This window comes from Aotus nancymaae, unplaced genomic scaffold (genome assembly GCF_030222135.1).
Source record: "Aotus nancymaae isolate 86718 unplaced genomic scaffold, 86718_ANA_hifiasm-v0.15.2.pri h1tg000011l, whole genome shotgun sequence".
NCBI lineage: Eukaryota > Metazoa > Chordata > Mammalia > Primates > Aotidae > Aotus > Aotus nancymaae.
In genome coordinates, this window is record NW_026988422.1 from 85,979,195 (window position 1) to 85,993,867 (window position 14,673).

At 39.7% G+C, this 14,673-nt stretch overlaps 1 protein-coding gene across 2 annotated transcripts in view; it reads left to right on the top strand.

Annotated features, from left to right (window-relative positions):
* Positions 1–14,673, top strand: part of RCOR1 (REST corepressor 1) — a 131,942-nt gene that overhangs the window by 62,259 nt on the left and 55,010 nt on the right. Inside the window, exon 3 of one of the 2 annotated variants that reach the window (XM_012471206.3) lies at positions 7,097–7,261. The exons of the other annotated variant lie outside the window; for it this stretch is intronic. Within the exon in view, the coding sequence (XP_012326629.1) occupies positions 7,097–7,261 (165 nt within the window). The remainder of the gene's footprint in view (positions 1–7,096; positions 7,262–14,673) is intronic. 2 annotated transcript variants of the gene reach the window in all.

The following is a 14,673-nucleotide window of genomic DNA, read 5'->3' on the forward strand; positions in this document are numbered from 1 at the left end:
TGCAGCAGGGTGAAACCCTGTCTGTACTAAAAATACAAAAAAATCAGCTGGGCATGGTGGCGGGTGCCTGCAATCCTAGCTACTTGGGAGGCTAAGGTGGAGTGAGCCGAGATTGGCCCACTGCACTCCAGCCTGGACAACAGGACGAGAACTTGTCTCAAAAAGAAAGAAAGAAAAGTGACTTACAATTATACGGCCTTTAAAAAACCTGACCGCTAGTCCTCTATTTTTAGTTTTACCAACGGATATGTAGTAATTCCATCCTCTTTCATAAAACTACAGTATGTCATTGGCTTTCTGTTCTCAACGTTTTATAACCTTATAAGACTCAAACGGAAGAAATAGTTTCTCATTAAGAAAAATTTAGTCAACGGTATAATTATGTATTACATGCTTTGGGAAAAGCACTGGGGGAAAGTATTTCCTTGGGTGTTAGGTCTCTCATCAGAGGTGAGCAGAGGGAGTTCCTTCAGCTCAGGACAGACATAGCTGCAGAGGAAGTGAGATAAGACAATCAGCTATAGCAAGATGTTAGCATATGTAGTTATGTTTACGGAAACATAATTTGAATTGGACATGAGTTTTTGTTTGTTTTTGAGGCAGAGTCTTGCTCTGTCGCTGAGGCTGTATTGTGGTGGTACGATCATGGCTCACTGCAGCCTTGAACTCCTGGACTCAAGCAGTTCACCCACCTCGGCATCCCGAGTAGCTGGAACTACAGATGTGAGCCACCGTGCCTCACTAATTTTTTTTTTTTTTTTTTTTTTTTTGGTAGTGACAGGTGCCCAGGCTGGTCTCAAATTCCTGACCTCAAGCAATCCTCCAGCCTTGGCCTCTTAAAGTGCTGAGATTACAGGCGTGACCACTGTGCCCTGCCTGTGAGTTGTTATAATGGATGATTCTGTAGTATGCAGCACTTTGTTGTCATTTGCATGTTTTACTTTATGTACGGTTTTCCCAAGTCATTAAATGTACATACTTCTGCAACTTTTTTTTCTCCCTGGTGAAAAGATACACATATATTTAGAATTAGCCAGCTGGACTGAGTTTAGATGATCCCAGTTTTGTTGGCAGCATTCAAAGCATCGTAATCAGGAGCCAATCGAACATAAGCCTTCTCTCCATCAGGCCGAATCAGGGTGTTGACCTTGGCCACATCAGTGTCGTAGAGCTTCTTCACAGCTTGTTTGATCTGGTGCTTGGTGGCTTTAACATCCAGAATGAACACCAAGTGTGCTGTTGTCTTCTGTCTTCTTCATGGCAGACTCAGTGGTCAGCGGAAACTTGATGATAGCATAGCGGTCCAGCTTGATTCTCCTGGGGGTGCTCTTCCCAAGATATTTGGGCTGCCTTTTGGAGTCGCAGTGTTTTGGGTGGCTAGAAGGTGGGTGGTGTGTGGATCTTTTTTTTTTTTTTTTTTTTTTTTTTGAGACGGAGTTTCGCTCTTGATACTCAGGCTGGAGCGCAATGGCGCGATCTCGGCTCACCGCAATCTCCGCCTCCTGGGTTCAGGCAATTCTCCTGCCTCAGCCTCCTGAGTAGCTGGGATTACAGGCACGCGCCACCGTGCCCAGCTAATTTTTTGTATTAGTAGAGACGGGGTTTCACCATGTTGACCAAGATGGTCTCGATCTCTTGACCTCGTGATCCACCCGCCTCGGCCTCCCAAAGTGCTGGGATTACAGGCTTGAGCCACCGCGCCCGGCCCTTTTTTTTTTTTTTTTTTGTGGCTATGGATACCTTTCTACACTGCCTTGGCCTTCAGAGCCTTCGCTTTGGCTTCGGGTTTAGGAGGGGCAGGAGCTTCATTCTTCGCTTTTGGTGCCATCTTGTGAAAAGGACTCTGCAGCTTTTAATGTGTACAGTTTGCGTTATATGGTTGTACTAGATTGTGAGTCTTTTTTGGACATTTGAGTTCTTTCCAGTTTATTTGCTGTTTTCAGCAGCACTTGATGAATAACTTTGTAGATAAGTTTTTGCATAGCTCTGTGAATATTTTCTTTTGGGATAAATTGCTAGAGACTAGGGTAAACTTTGCCAAACTACCTTTCAGCAAACCTGAACTAATTTACAGTACGCTCATGATATGCTTTGGCTCTGCGTCCTCACCCGAGTCTCATTCTGTGGCTCCCATAATTCCCACACGTTGCAGGAGGGACCCAGTGGGAGATAATTGAATCATGGGGCCAGGTCTTTTCTGTGCTGTCCTCGTGGTAGGGAATGAGTCTCGCAAGATCTGATAGTTTTTAAAGGGGAGTTTCCCTGCACAAGCACTCCTCTGTTTGACTACTGCCATCCACATAAGATGTGACTTGCTCCTCCTTGCTTTCCGCCATGACTGTGAGGTTTCCCCAGCCACGTGGAACTGTCTGTAAGTCCAGTTAAACCTCTTTCTTTTGTAAATTGCTCAGTCTTGGGTATGTCTTTATCAGCATCGTGAAAACAGACTTATGCAACTTCTCTCAACATTTTTAGTGGCCAAGTTTTCTGTGTTCTCACCTAACATCCTGTTTCACCAAACTTGCAATGAATTCCATATTGTCTTTTTTCTTAACTCAGTCTTTTATAAGGAACTCTTGCAACATTGGTGTAATGTTAAAGGTGTGTCCTTAGCTGGTGGCACAGTAGTTGGAAGTTTTCTCTGGGTCATGGTGATGTTGGGAATAATTGTGTTAAAGGATAATTTGAGCCCTCTGTACTTCTTAAGATGGTGGTGCCTCACCCTCAGTCAGACTGTGGCTTCAGGGCTTTTTTTCTCTTGTATTGCTTGGTGGTGAGGTGAAATCGATACAGCCTTGCCCATTCTGATTAGTATGTTACATTACTGATAGTGCAGTGTTAAGAGAAATACAAGAAACCTGAGCCTAAAACATTTCACTGTGAAATTAATTGGTCTCCGAAATGTTTTGTCTTTGTTTTGGTTTGAGGATCATATGTGGCGAAATTACACTGGTGGTAAATAATAAGCTTGTTATTGATAACATGGAAGAAAAGCATTTTTGGTTTCTCTTAGAGAAAATAAAAGTCCAAGACACCTGTGAGTCCAAAAGAATGAGAGAAGATAAAATGTTATTAGTTAGAGACTGACTGTACAATTCGACTTTCTAGTGGACAGTTGACTTCAGTAGTGTTTGATTAGCATCTAACTTCCTTCTTGGGGAATCATAAAAGGGACATAGGTCAGCCATTGGCTGAACTCAGGTTACCAGACAGTGATTGAGCCGGTTCAATTTTTTTTTTTTTTTTTTTTTTTTGAGGCAGAGTCTTGCTCCATCACCCAGGCTGGAGTACAGTGGTACAGTCTTGTTTCATGTCAACCTTTGCCTCCTGGGTTCAAGTGAGTCTCATGCCTCGGCTTCTTGAGTAGCTGGAATTACAGGTGTGAGCCACCACGCCCGGCTGTTTTTTTTTTTTTTTTTTTTTTTTTTGCATTTTTAGTAGAGCTGGGTTTTTACCATGTTTGGCCGGGCTGGTCTCGAACTCTTGACTTCAAGTGAACTACCCACCTCAGCCTCCCAAAGTGCTGGGGTTACAAGCGTGAGCCACCATGCCTGGTCTTGAGCCAGTTCTAAGGGAAATCATTCATTTATTTTTGTCAGCTTGGATTATTGCAAATCATAGTATTTTTGAAATAACTTAGCCATGGGAATAGAGTTTACGCACTTAGAGGGTGCAGTGCTTTTATTTTTTTTTTCTTTCCCCACCCCGGTACAGTGCTCTTAGAAAGAGAGGTACAAGAAGAGAGGGAGTAGGTGGCATTCTAGAGGTCAGGGCTACACGAGTTGCTGCCCAGCCTACTTGGTTCTCAAACTTGTCAGTCTGGATTGCTGTGGTGAAGGAAAGGGAATAAACAGAACAATGTACTCCCTTTCTAAAACTTTTTATTAATTGGCTACCTAACCTATGTTTTGCATATTAATTTATTTAACATTTATGAAGCACTTACAATGTGCTAGACACTGAAGATACAAAGGTCTAAAAGATGTCAAATAATAGAGGAAAAAGAAAGTAATAATTGCTATTATTTATTAAGTAGAGTTTTTGATCATAGTTTTTTGTTTTGTTTTTTGTTGTTGTTGTTTCTTTTTTTCTTTTCTTTTTTTTTTTTTTTTTGAGACAGGATCTGGCTCTATCACCCAGGCTGGAGTGCAGTGGCATGATTTTGGCTCACTGCCACCTCAACCTCTTGAGTTCAAGCAATTCTTCTACCTCAGCCTCTCAAGTAGCTGGGACTACAGGCACCCGCCACCACACCTGGTTAAATTTGTATTTTTAGTAGAGACAGGGTTTCACCATGCTGTCCAGGCTGGTCTCGAACTTCTGACCTCAGGTGATCCGCCCACCTCAGCCTCCCACAGTGTTGGGCTTACAGGCGTGAGCCACTGTACCCAGCCAGTTTTTGACTTAAACATTCAACTAAGGATTTTTCAACTTGAAGGTGGTACAAAAGTGATACACATTCAGTAGAAACTTTATTTTGAATTTTGATCTTTTTCTGGGCTAGCAATATGTGGTATGATACCCTTACATACCCTACCTGGTTCTCAAACTTGAACTTGTCAGTCTGGCAATATTCAACCCTTTTTTTTTTTTTTTTTTTTTTTTACAAATAAGCTTTGTTAGATGATCTTGCCCAACTACAGGCTAATATAAGTGTTCTGAGCATGTTTAAGGTAGGCCAGGCTATGGTGTTCATTAGGTTAGGTGTATTAAGTGCATTTTTGGCTTACAATATTTTCAGTTTATGGTGCATTTATCAAGACTAACCTCATTGTAAGTTGAGGAGCATCTGTATGTACCAAGTACTTAACAGGTGGCCTTTGTAATCCTCATGGAAACCCCTGTAAGGTGGGCATTATCTTCTTCATTTTTCTTTAGGGTTAATGATGCTAAGTCCTTGTTCATCATCACTCAGCAACAAAGTGGCTAAAATGGGATTCAGGTCCATCATGGGATTGAGTCCCACATGGGAACTCAGAGCCTGACCAGTGTTAGGATCTGGTGCAAATCACTTAACTCCTCTTTTCAAATGTGGACTACAACAGTTCTTATCTTAGAGGATTTTGTGTGTGTGTTGTGTGACAGATACGTGAAGTGGTTAGCCCAGTTACTGGCAGGTACATATTATTAGTTAATAATTACATCAGATCTTACTGGCTCCTTACGAAGCCATTGTTCTCTCCACATATCTTTATGCAAACCATTAATGACAAGAGTCTAAACTTTCATAGAGGAGGTATCCCCAGTGTTATGAAGGTACTGAGGAGAAGTGTGGACTGCTAACCTGACTAGGAGAGTAAGAGCACATTTACCAAAGATGGTGATCCTTGAGGTGGCTTGAAGCATGATTAGGAATTAGCTGGTGGGAAGAGATAAAGAGAAGGAAGTGGTTAGAGGAAAGACGTGGCAAAACAGAAAGGCACAGGAATGTAATGACCATGTGAGGGATGGAGTCCTGAGTGTGGGACATAGGTGAGAAAGATAAGCAGGCCAGATGATGAAGGGTCTTGAATGCTGTGGGCTTTTTCCCTAAAGACGGTGGGGGAAGCAATAGAAGGATTTTTTATTTTGGAGTAATTTTAGGTTTACAGGAAAGTTGTAAAGATAGTACAGAGAGTTTCCATATACCCTACACCCAGTTTCTCCTATTATTAACATCTTACATTAGTATGGTAGATGGGTTGCAATTAATGATTGATTCATAATTATTACCTGAAGTTGGTGATTTATTCATATGTTCTCAGTTTTTACCTAATAACCCTTTTCTGTTCCAGAATTCCACATTACATTTAGTTGCCTTGTTGCTTTAGGTTCCTCTTGACTGTGACAGTTTCTCAAGATTTTTCTTGTTTTTGATGATTTAGTTTTGAGGAGTACTCATCAGAAATTTTGCAGGATGTTTCTCAATTGGGATTTGTCTGGTATTTTTCTCATTATTATACTGAGGTTATGAGTTTGGGTTAGGAAGACCGTAGAAGTAAAGTGCCATTTTCATCCCATCCGAGGGTACGTACCATCAACAAGACTGATGACTGCTGATGTTGACCTTTGTTGTCTGGCTGAGTACTTCACAAACACAGCAGAAACATCTGAGTTTGTTAGATGTTTCAGCTATAAAGTACTCTTCCATCCCCTGCCCCATGCTTTTCCATACAACCCCCTTTTTTGGAAAGAGGTCACTCTGTACAGCCCACACTGAAGGGGAAGGGAGTTATCCATGTCTACAGAAGGACTTTAAACATGGAAAGTGACTTGATAAGAATTGTGCTTCAGGGCCAGGGACAGTGGCTCGTGCCTGTAATTCTAGCACTTTGGGAGGGGAGGCGGGAGGATCGGTTGAGCCCAGGAGTTTGAGGCTGCGGTAAGCTATGATCACATCACTGCACTCCATCCTGGACAAACAGAGCAAGACTGTTTCTTAAAAAAATAAAGAACGAATTATGTTTCAGAAAGATTACTCTAGCTAGTGGAGAGACTGAATTTGGAGAGACTGAATTTAGCCTGGAACCCTTAAGTCAGGACAAGATGACAAACCACAAAGCTGGAAACTGAAGATTAGTGGCAACAGGGATAGGTTTGAGAAAAGTTGAAGAGATTAGTGGATGGGGCTCAGTAGATTTTGCAGAGTGTGTATGCTCGAGTGCTAGTGGGAGATGAGGGAACTCCAAGATGACTTGCAGCCATATTGCTGGGAGTTGGTGACTGTACAAGTGATAGTGTTAATTTTTTTTAGATAAACAGGAAGAAACAGCTTGTTGATAGTGGTAAAGGTAGATGAGAGGGCAATAAACTGTGGCAGAGATGCTTTTTGAGTCGTTCTTGACTTAATGTGTATTCTGTCTTGAGATACAGATGTAGAAGTCATTAACATAATAAATGGTTTGAGAAATTTGCAGTGTTAGGTGTTATGGCATAGGGAAAGTAATTAATACCAGATGAAAAAGAGGAACCCAGGGAACACTGATGTTTAAAAATGGGTAGAGAAAACGTGGGGGAAGGTCTGGGGAAAGGTCAACTTTTGTTAAAATCTGTTATCACTATTCATGTGGACGTTTAATTCTTCTGCATCACATCCTCTATTCTGTTCACCCCGGAGGTGTAAAACACTATACCAAAGGACAGAACACACTATACATGTTGAGAACATTTCTTCTGAGGATAGTTTCTGTTGTGATGATGCTAATCAGAATAAATCTTGCTAAAATTAAGAAGCTGAAGACGTATGGAAAGCAATTGACCCAACAGCACTACTTCATGTCAGGTAAGCAGTGGCACTACAAAAACGAAGAATGGATTGTTTGTTACCAAGGAATTAACAATCTAGTGTATTTACTGGGTAATACAATACAAAGTAAGCAATGATAATTGGTTGTATGTCAGTTGTGGCATGGCCGAGCTAAGTGCTGAAGCCCTTTCTGTTTTCTTCTCTTCCTGTCTAGCTTTGTTCTTGCCTGCCTTTTTATTTCTTATAGTTCTGCTCCTATTTTGGAGGTGGGGGACTAGTGGGGTATACTATACCCCTTGTTAACCAACTGCAATGTAAGTTAAAATTTTTTTTTTAAATGTTTTTGTTTTTTAAAAACAAGCAAATAGAGCACTTATTATCATGGAGGAAAAAAACCTTCAAAGAAAAAATTTGTTTAGTTTTCAGATTCTTTGTGAAATCACTAATTTTTGAGGGGAAAAGTGTTTTTCCATAAATTTAGGAGAACATGAGGTTTGAGTTTTTAAGGGCTTTACAACATGCCTGTATTTATTGTAGATTTTAATTCTAGAGAGCTGGTGATTGGAAATTATGGACCTATTTGTTCCAATTTAAACTTTCAGCATTTAAAAAGCAAGAGTTAGAGAAGTCAGACAGTAGGTATATACTTTGTAGACAGATACAGGTATTTAAATACCAAAGTTGCTTCTGACCTCCTCATTTTATAGAGAGTGAACTGTTGCCAGTTGAGAATTCTTAAGCCATTTAACTTAAATGTAAAATACAAAATACTTAATGGATATCATGGGGAGGAAATTTTTTTTTTCTCTTTTTTGAGACCAACATGGTGAAACCCCATCTCTATTAAAAATAGAAAAATCAGCGCATGGTGACACACACCTGTAGTCCCAGCTATTCGGGAGGCTGAGGCAGGAGAACCTTTTAAACCTGGGAAATAGAGGTTGCAGTGAGTCAAGATTGTGCCACTGCACTCCAGCCTGGGCAACAGAGCAAGACTCCGTCTCAAAAACAAAAAAAAAATGCTGTACCTGTTAGCAATGGCTTGCTGTTACTTCCACGTGCCTCCACACCCTCTGGCAATCACTAATCTTCTTTCTGTCTGGACAGTTGATGTAAATAGGTTGTGGATTTTTGTACATGTGACTGGCTGCTTTCACTTACTGTTTTCAAGTTTCATTCATACTGAGCATGTGTTAGTATTTTATTCCTTTTCATGACAGTATAATGTTCTGTCATATAGACATACTGGATTTTTTAATTCGGTTGTCAGTTGATGGGCATTTGAGTTGTTTCCACCTTTTAGCTGTTGAGTAATGCTGCTATGAAAATTTGTATACAAATGATTATGTAGACCTATGTTTTTATTTCTCTGGGTTGTAAACCTAAGAGTGGATTTGCTGAGTTATATTGATAACTGACCTTTCGAGGAATGGCACCATTTTATATTCCCATCATTTTAGCCAAATAATCTGACTAAAAACAGGCAAAATATCTGAATACACATTTCTCCATGGAAGATATTCAGGTGGCATATGCTCAACCTCTTTATTCATCAGGGAAATGCGAATAAAAATCACAGTGAGAGACTACTTCACACCTGCTGGCTAGAATCAAAAAATCAGATAATAACAAGTGTTGGTGAGAATTTGGAGAAATTGGAACCCTCAATCCTTGCTGGTGGGAATGGACATGTAAGTTGCTGTTCTGTTTCCAAACAGTTGACAAGTAAAATATGGCATTATAGAGTGAGAAATAACTCAGGGTTTCAGAGCAGAACTGAAAATATGCTAGAAGAGTATTTTCCTTAGTGTTGGACTAGGTGATATTAAATTTGAACACAGACATTATATCAGGTAACATCAAATCATACAGTGAAGGATTTCTCTCTAATTCTTAAAAAAAGTTGTAGATGTATATGAACATTAATATACACAAAGTAGTATTTGTCTGCTTAACACTGGGCTTTTCAGAGAACAGTGAAACACTACAGTGTGACAAAGCAAGCTCTTCCTCTCTTAAAATGACTATTAACCTGATTTTAAGACTATCTTTATTGTACACATCTTACTCTTTAAATGTACCCCATAACTAGTAGTGCCAATTTTATATTTTCAACATTTAAGTTATGATATTATACATTTCCTTTAAGTTGCCTTTTCTATTCAAACTGGTTGATAGCTGTAGGTCTGATATTTGTTTTCCCGTATTTAATTCCTTTGAAGTCACATACCACGGTTTATTCAATCCCTGTTATGTATTTTAAAGGTTTTCCTCTATATTGGTCCTATTATAAACATTTCTGTAGTAACTCTCTGTGTTACTATGTAGATAGGGCTCTCCAGATAAACAGAACTTCTAGAATATGTATGGGTGTATCGATGTAATATATTCAGAGATTTATTTTAAGGAATTGGTTTATGTAGCTGTAGGGGCCTGACAAGTCTGAAATCTGTGGAGCAGGCCTGTAGGAAGGGGTCAAGGCTTCAGTCTCAACTTTTGGAAAAATCTCAATTTTTGCTCTTACGACCTTTAGGTGAACTGGATAAGGCCCACCCACATTATGAAGGGTAATTTCCTTAAGTCAACTGATCGAAGATCTTAACCGTATCTACTAAATACTTTCACAGCAACATCTAGATTAATGTTTGATTGAGTTACTGGCTACTAGAGTCCAGCCAAGTTGACGCAGAAAACTGAGCAACACACTGTCCTTCCATGTATACCTCTTAAAGGAAAATCTCCACCAATAATTTATACACTTAATGAAACCATATGCTGATGTTTTCCATTCTTACTCTTTTTCTAAAATGCTGAATAGGAGCCCAAAATTCAATGTGAATAGATCTGACCACCAGTTGGAGAAACACTGCACACACATGTATATGTAGTCTAGAAATGGAATTGCTGGCTCACAGGGTATCCATACTTCCACTCTACTGTACATTACCAGTGTTTTCTCTGAGGTAGTTGAACAGCTGTACAGCCCCACTAGCCATGTGAATGAACCTTCTTTCTTACCCCCTTTATGGCAACCGGTGATTGCAGTTTCCTTGCAGACCTAATTATTCCAGGCAGGTCTGGGCTTATTTTTTAAGGTCTTTGAAATTGATAAAAATCAACTTTAAACAAAGAGAGTTGCCTGTGTTAGCACCTTCAGTAAATAGTAGTATCTACCCAGAAATTAATGACATTTCTTTGTTTTCATTGTATTTATATTTTTTGATTTACATATAGCAAAACTGAATAATGTTTGGTGCACATTTTTGTGAACGTTAAGATGTGTAAACAATACTCCTCCCTTATTCCTGAAAGATACCTTTCAGGACCCCTGGTGGATGCCTGAAACCCTATACATATGTTGTGGTTTCTCCTGTGCATGCATACCTATGATAAAGATTAATTTATAAGTTAGACACACTGAGAGATCAACAAACTAATAATAAAATAGAACAATTACAACAATATGCCAACATCACCAGCACTTTGGGGCTGTTAGTAAGAAAAACATGGGGACTTGATCGCAAGTGCTGCGATGCTGTGACAGTCCAAGTGATAACTAAGATGGCCGAGTATCTAATGGCACATAGCACCTACAGAGGGGACATGCTGCACAAAAGGGTGTCCCCAGGAGGGACAGCGTGAGATTTCATCATGCTCATCATAATGGGCCACACTTTAGAATTCAGGAATTATTTCTGGAATTTTCAGTGGAATGTTTTCAGACTACAGTGGATCATGGATAACTGAATGCTGATGGGGGGACTACTGGAGTTTCATATAACATCACCACAATTCAGATACTGAAGAGTTCCATCTCCTTCAAGAACTACCTCAGACTTTTCTTAACCTTCCTCACATGTCTAGCCCCTAGAAACCCTGGATCCTTTCTGTATCCCTGTAGTTTTGCCTTTTTTGGAATGTCATATAAATGAACTTGTACTGGCTTCTTTCAGTCACTGTAATGCTTTGGAGATACATCTATGCTGTTGCATATATAAGTAGTTCACTATTTTTATTGCTGTGTACTATTCCAGTGTATGGATGTGCTACAGTTGGTTTATCCATCCCATTGCAGGACATTTGAATATTTCACAGTGTTTGGTGATTGTGAATAACACCACTATAAACAGCTGTGTGCAGATTTTATTGTGAACATACACTAATTCTGTAGGGTATATGGCTGAACAGTGGGGTTGCTATGTCAGTCATTTGGTAAATATAATTATATCTTTGTAAAAAACTATAAAACTTCCCCAGAGTGGCTTTGTAATTTTGCATTTACTCCAGCAGCGTATGAGAATTTCAGTTGTTCCCATTCTTGTCAGCACTTTGTATTGTTGATGCCTTTTATTTTAGACAGCCTAACAGGTAATAATGGTTTCTCATCATGGCTTTAATTTACATTTTCCTAATGGCTAATGATGTAGAGCATCTTTTTATGCAGTTTGCCACCTGTATATCTGCTTTGGTGAAGTGACTGTTAAAATCTTTTGGCCATTTTTTAAAAATTGGGCTATTAGTTGGGTGCGGTGGCTCATGCCTGTAATCCCCACATTTTGGGAGGCTGAGGCGCATGGATCACGAGGTCAAGAGATCAAGACCATCCTGGCCAACGTGGTGAAACCCGGTCTGTACTAAACATACAAAGATTATCTGAGTGTGGTGGAGCATGCCTGTAGTCCCAACTACCTGGGAGGTTGAGGCAGGAGAATTGCTTGAACCCGGGAGGCGGAGGTTGTAGTGAGCCGAGATTGCACCACTGCACTCCAGCCTGAGCGACAGAGCGAGACTCTGTCTCAAAAAAAAAAAAACAACCAACCAACCAACTGGGTTATTGTCCTTATTGTTGCCTTTGAAAGTTCTTTATGCATTCTGGATACAAGTCCTTTGTTGCATATGTGATTTGCAAATGTTTTCTTACAGTGTGCAGTGTATCTCAACGGTGCCTTTTGCAGAGCAAAAGTTTTAAAATTTATTTAAGTACAGTATAGCATTAAAAAATGTTTGATGGATTGTGCTTTTGGTATCATTTCTAAGATCTCCTTTCCCAACCCAAGGTCGAAAGGATTTTCATGTGTTTTTCTCTAGAAATTCTTTTTTTTTTTTTTTTTTTTTTTTTGAGACGGAGGCTTGCTCTGTTGTCCAGGCTTGAGTGCACTGGGGCAATCTGGGCTCACTGCAACCTCTGCTCCCAGGTTCCAGTGATTTTCCTGCCTCAGCCTCCTGAGTAGCTGGGATTACAGGCATACGCCACTATGCCTGACTAATTTTTTTGTACTTTTAGTAGAGACGGGGTTTCACCATGTTGGTCAAGCTTGTCTCGAACTCCTGAACTCCTGAACGGCCTGCCTCAGCCTCCCAAAGTGCTGGGATTATAGGTGTGAGCCACTGTGCCCAGCCAATTTTTTTGTTTCACATGTAGTTCTGTCATCTGTTTTGAGATAATTTTGAGGTATGGATCCAAATTAATTTTTTTAAAAAATGTTTGTTTTGGCTGGGCACGGTGGCTCACACTTGTAATCCCAGCACTTTGGGAGGCCAAGGCAGGCGGATCACGAGGTCAAGAGATCAAGACCATCCTGGCCAACATGGTGAAACCTCGTCTCTACTAAAAATACAAAAAACAAAATTAGCCAGGCGTGGTGGTGCATGCCTGTAGTCTCAGCTACTTGGGAGGCAGAGGCAGAATTGCTTGAAACCGGAAAACAGAAGTTGCAGTGAGTGCACCATTGCACTCTAGCCTGGCGATAGAGCGACATTCCATCTCAAAAAAAGAAAAATGTTTGTTTTGGTTTTGCATATGAATATTTATTTGTTCCAGCATCATTTGTTGAAAAGATTATTATTTTTGGTTTGATTTTGCCTTTGTACCTTTATGGAAAATCATTTGATCGTGTACATGTGGTTCTATTTTTGAACTCAGTTCCATTTATTTCTCTATCCTTATGCCAATACCATACGTTCTTGATTACTGAATTTGTATAGTCTTGATTTACATAGCATAGGTCCTCCAACTTTACCCTTTTTCAAAATTGCATTGACTGTCCAAGGTACTCTGCCTAACAAACAAGCAGCCAACCAATATTTCATTTAAACCTATGAAATTCTATGCGATTACTGAGGAGTGATTTACTTCCAATTATGTAGTCACTTTTGGAATAGGTGTGAGGTGGTAATGTATGTTTTGTGTATTTGAAGTGGAGAGTTCTGTAAATGTTTATTAAGTTTACTTGTTCCGAGTCTGAGTTCAAGTCCTGAATGTCCTTGTTAATTTTCTGTCTCGTTGATCTATAAAATCGTTAGCTCTTCTTGTTACATTGATCCTTCTGCCATTAAGTAATGTCCTTCTTTGCCTCTTTTGCTCTTTGTTGCTTTAGTCTACTTTATCAGAGGCGAGAATTGCATCTCCTGCTTTTTGTTTATTTGTTTATTTTTACTCTCTGATTGGTTGATAAATCTTCCTCCTCTTTGTTTTGAGTCTTTGTGTATCGTTGCATGTGAGATGGGTCTGGATGCAGCATACCGATGGGTTTTGGCTTTTTATCCAATTAGAATATATATATAGGTTTAATACTGGCATTTGATGCTAGCTGGCTGTTTTGCCCATTAGTTAGTGTAAATTTTTCATTGTATTAATGCTGTTTGCTTTTTGATATATTTTTGGAAAGGCTGATATTGGTTGTTCCTTTATATGTATAGTGCTTCTTTCAGAAGCTCTTGTAAAGCAGGCCTGGTGGTGGTGAAGTCTCTAAGTACTTGTTTGTTCGCAAAAGATTTAATTTTTCCTTCGATTATAAAGCTTAGTTTGGCTGGATAGGAAATTCTAGGTTGAAAGTTCTTTTCTTTAAGGATGTTAAATATTGGTCCCCACTCTTTTCTGGCTTGTAGGGTTTCTGCTGAGAGATCTGCTGTAAGTCTGATAGGTTTCCCTTTATGGGTAACCTGACCTTTCTCTCTGGCTGCCCTTAGTATTTTCTCCTTCATTTCAACCCTAATAAATCTGGCAATTATGTGCCTTGGGCTTGGTCTTCTTGAAGAATATCTTTGTGGTGTTCTCTGTATTACCTGGAGTTGAATATTACCCTGCCTTGCCAGGTTGGGAAAGTTTTCCTGAATGATATCCTGAAGAGTATTTTCCAACTTGGATTCATTCTCTTCATCACATTCAGGTACACCTATCAAATGTAAATTAGGTCTTTTCACATAGTCCCATATTTCCTGGAGACTTTGCTCATTCCTTTTCATCCTTTTTTCTCCATTCTTGTCTTCTCGTTTCATTTCGCTGAGCTGGTTCTCGACTTCTGATATCCTTTCTTCTGCTTGATCAATTCGACTGTTTAAACTTGTGCATGCTTCGCGAAGTTCTCGTGTTGTGTTTTTCATCTCCATCAATTCACTTATATTCTTCTCTAAATTGTCCATTCTCGTTAACATTTCGTCAAACCTTT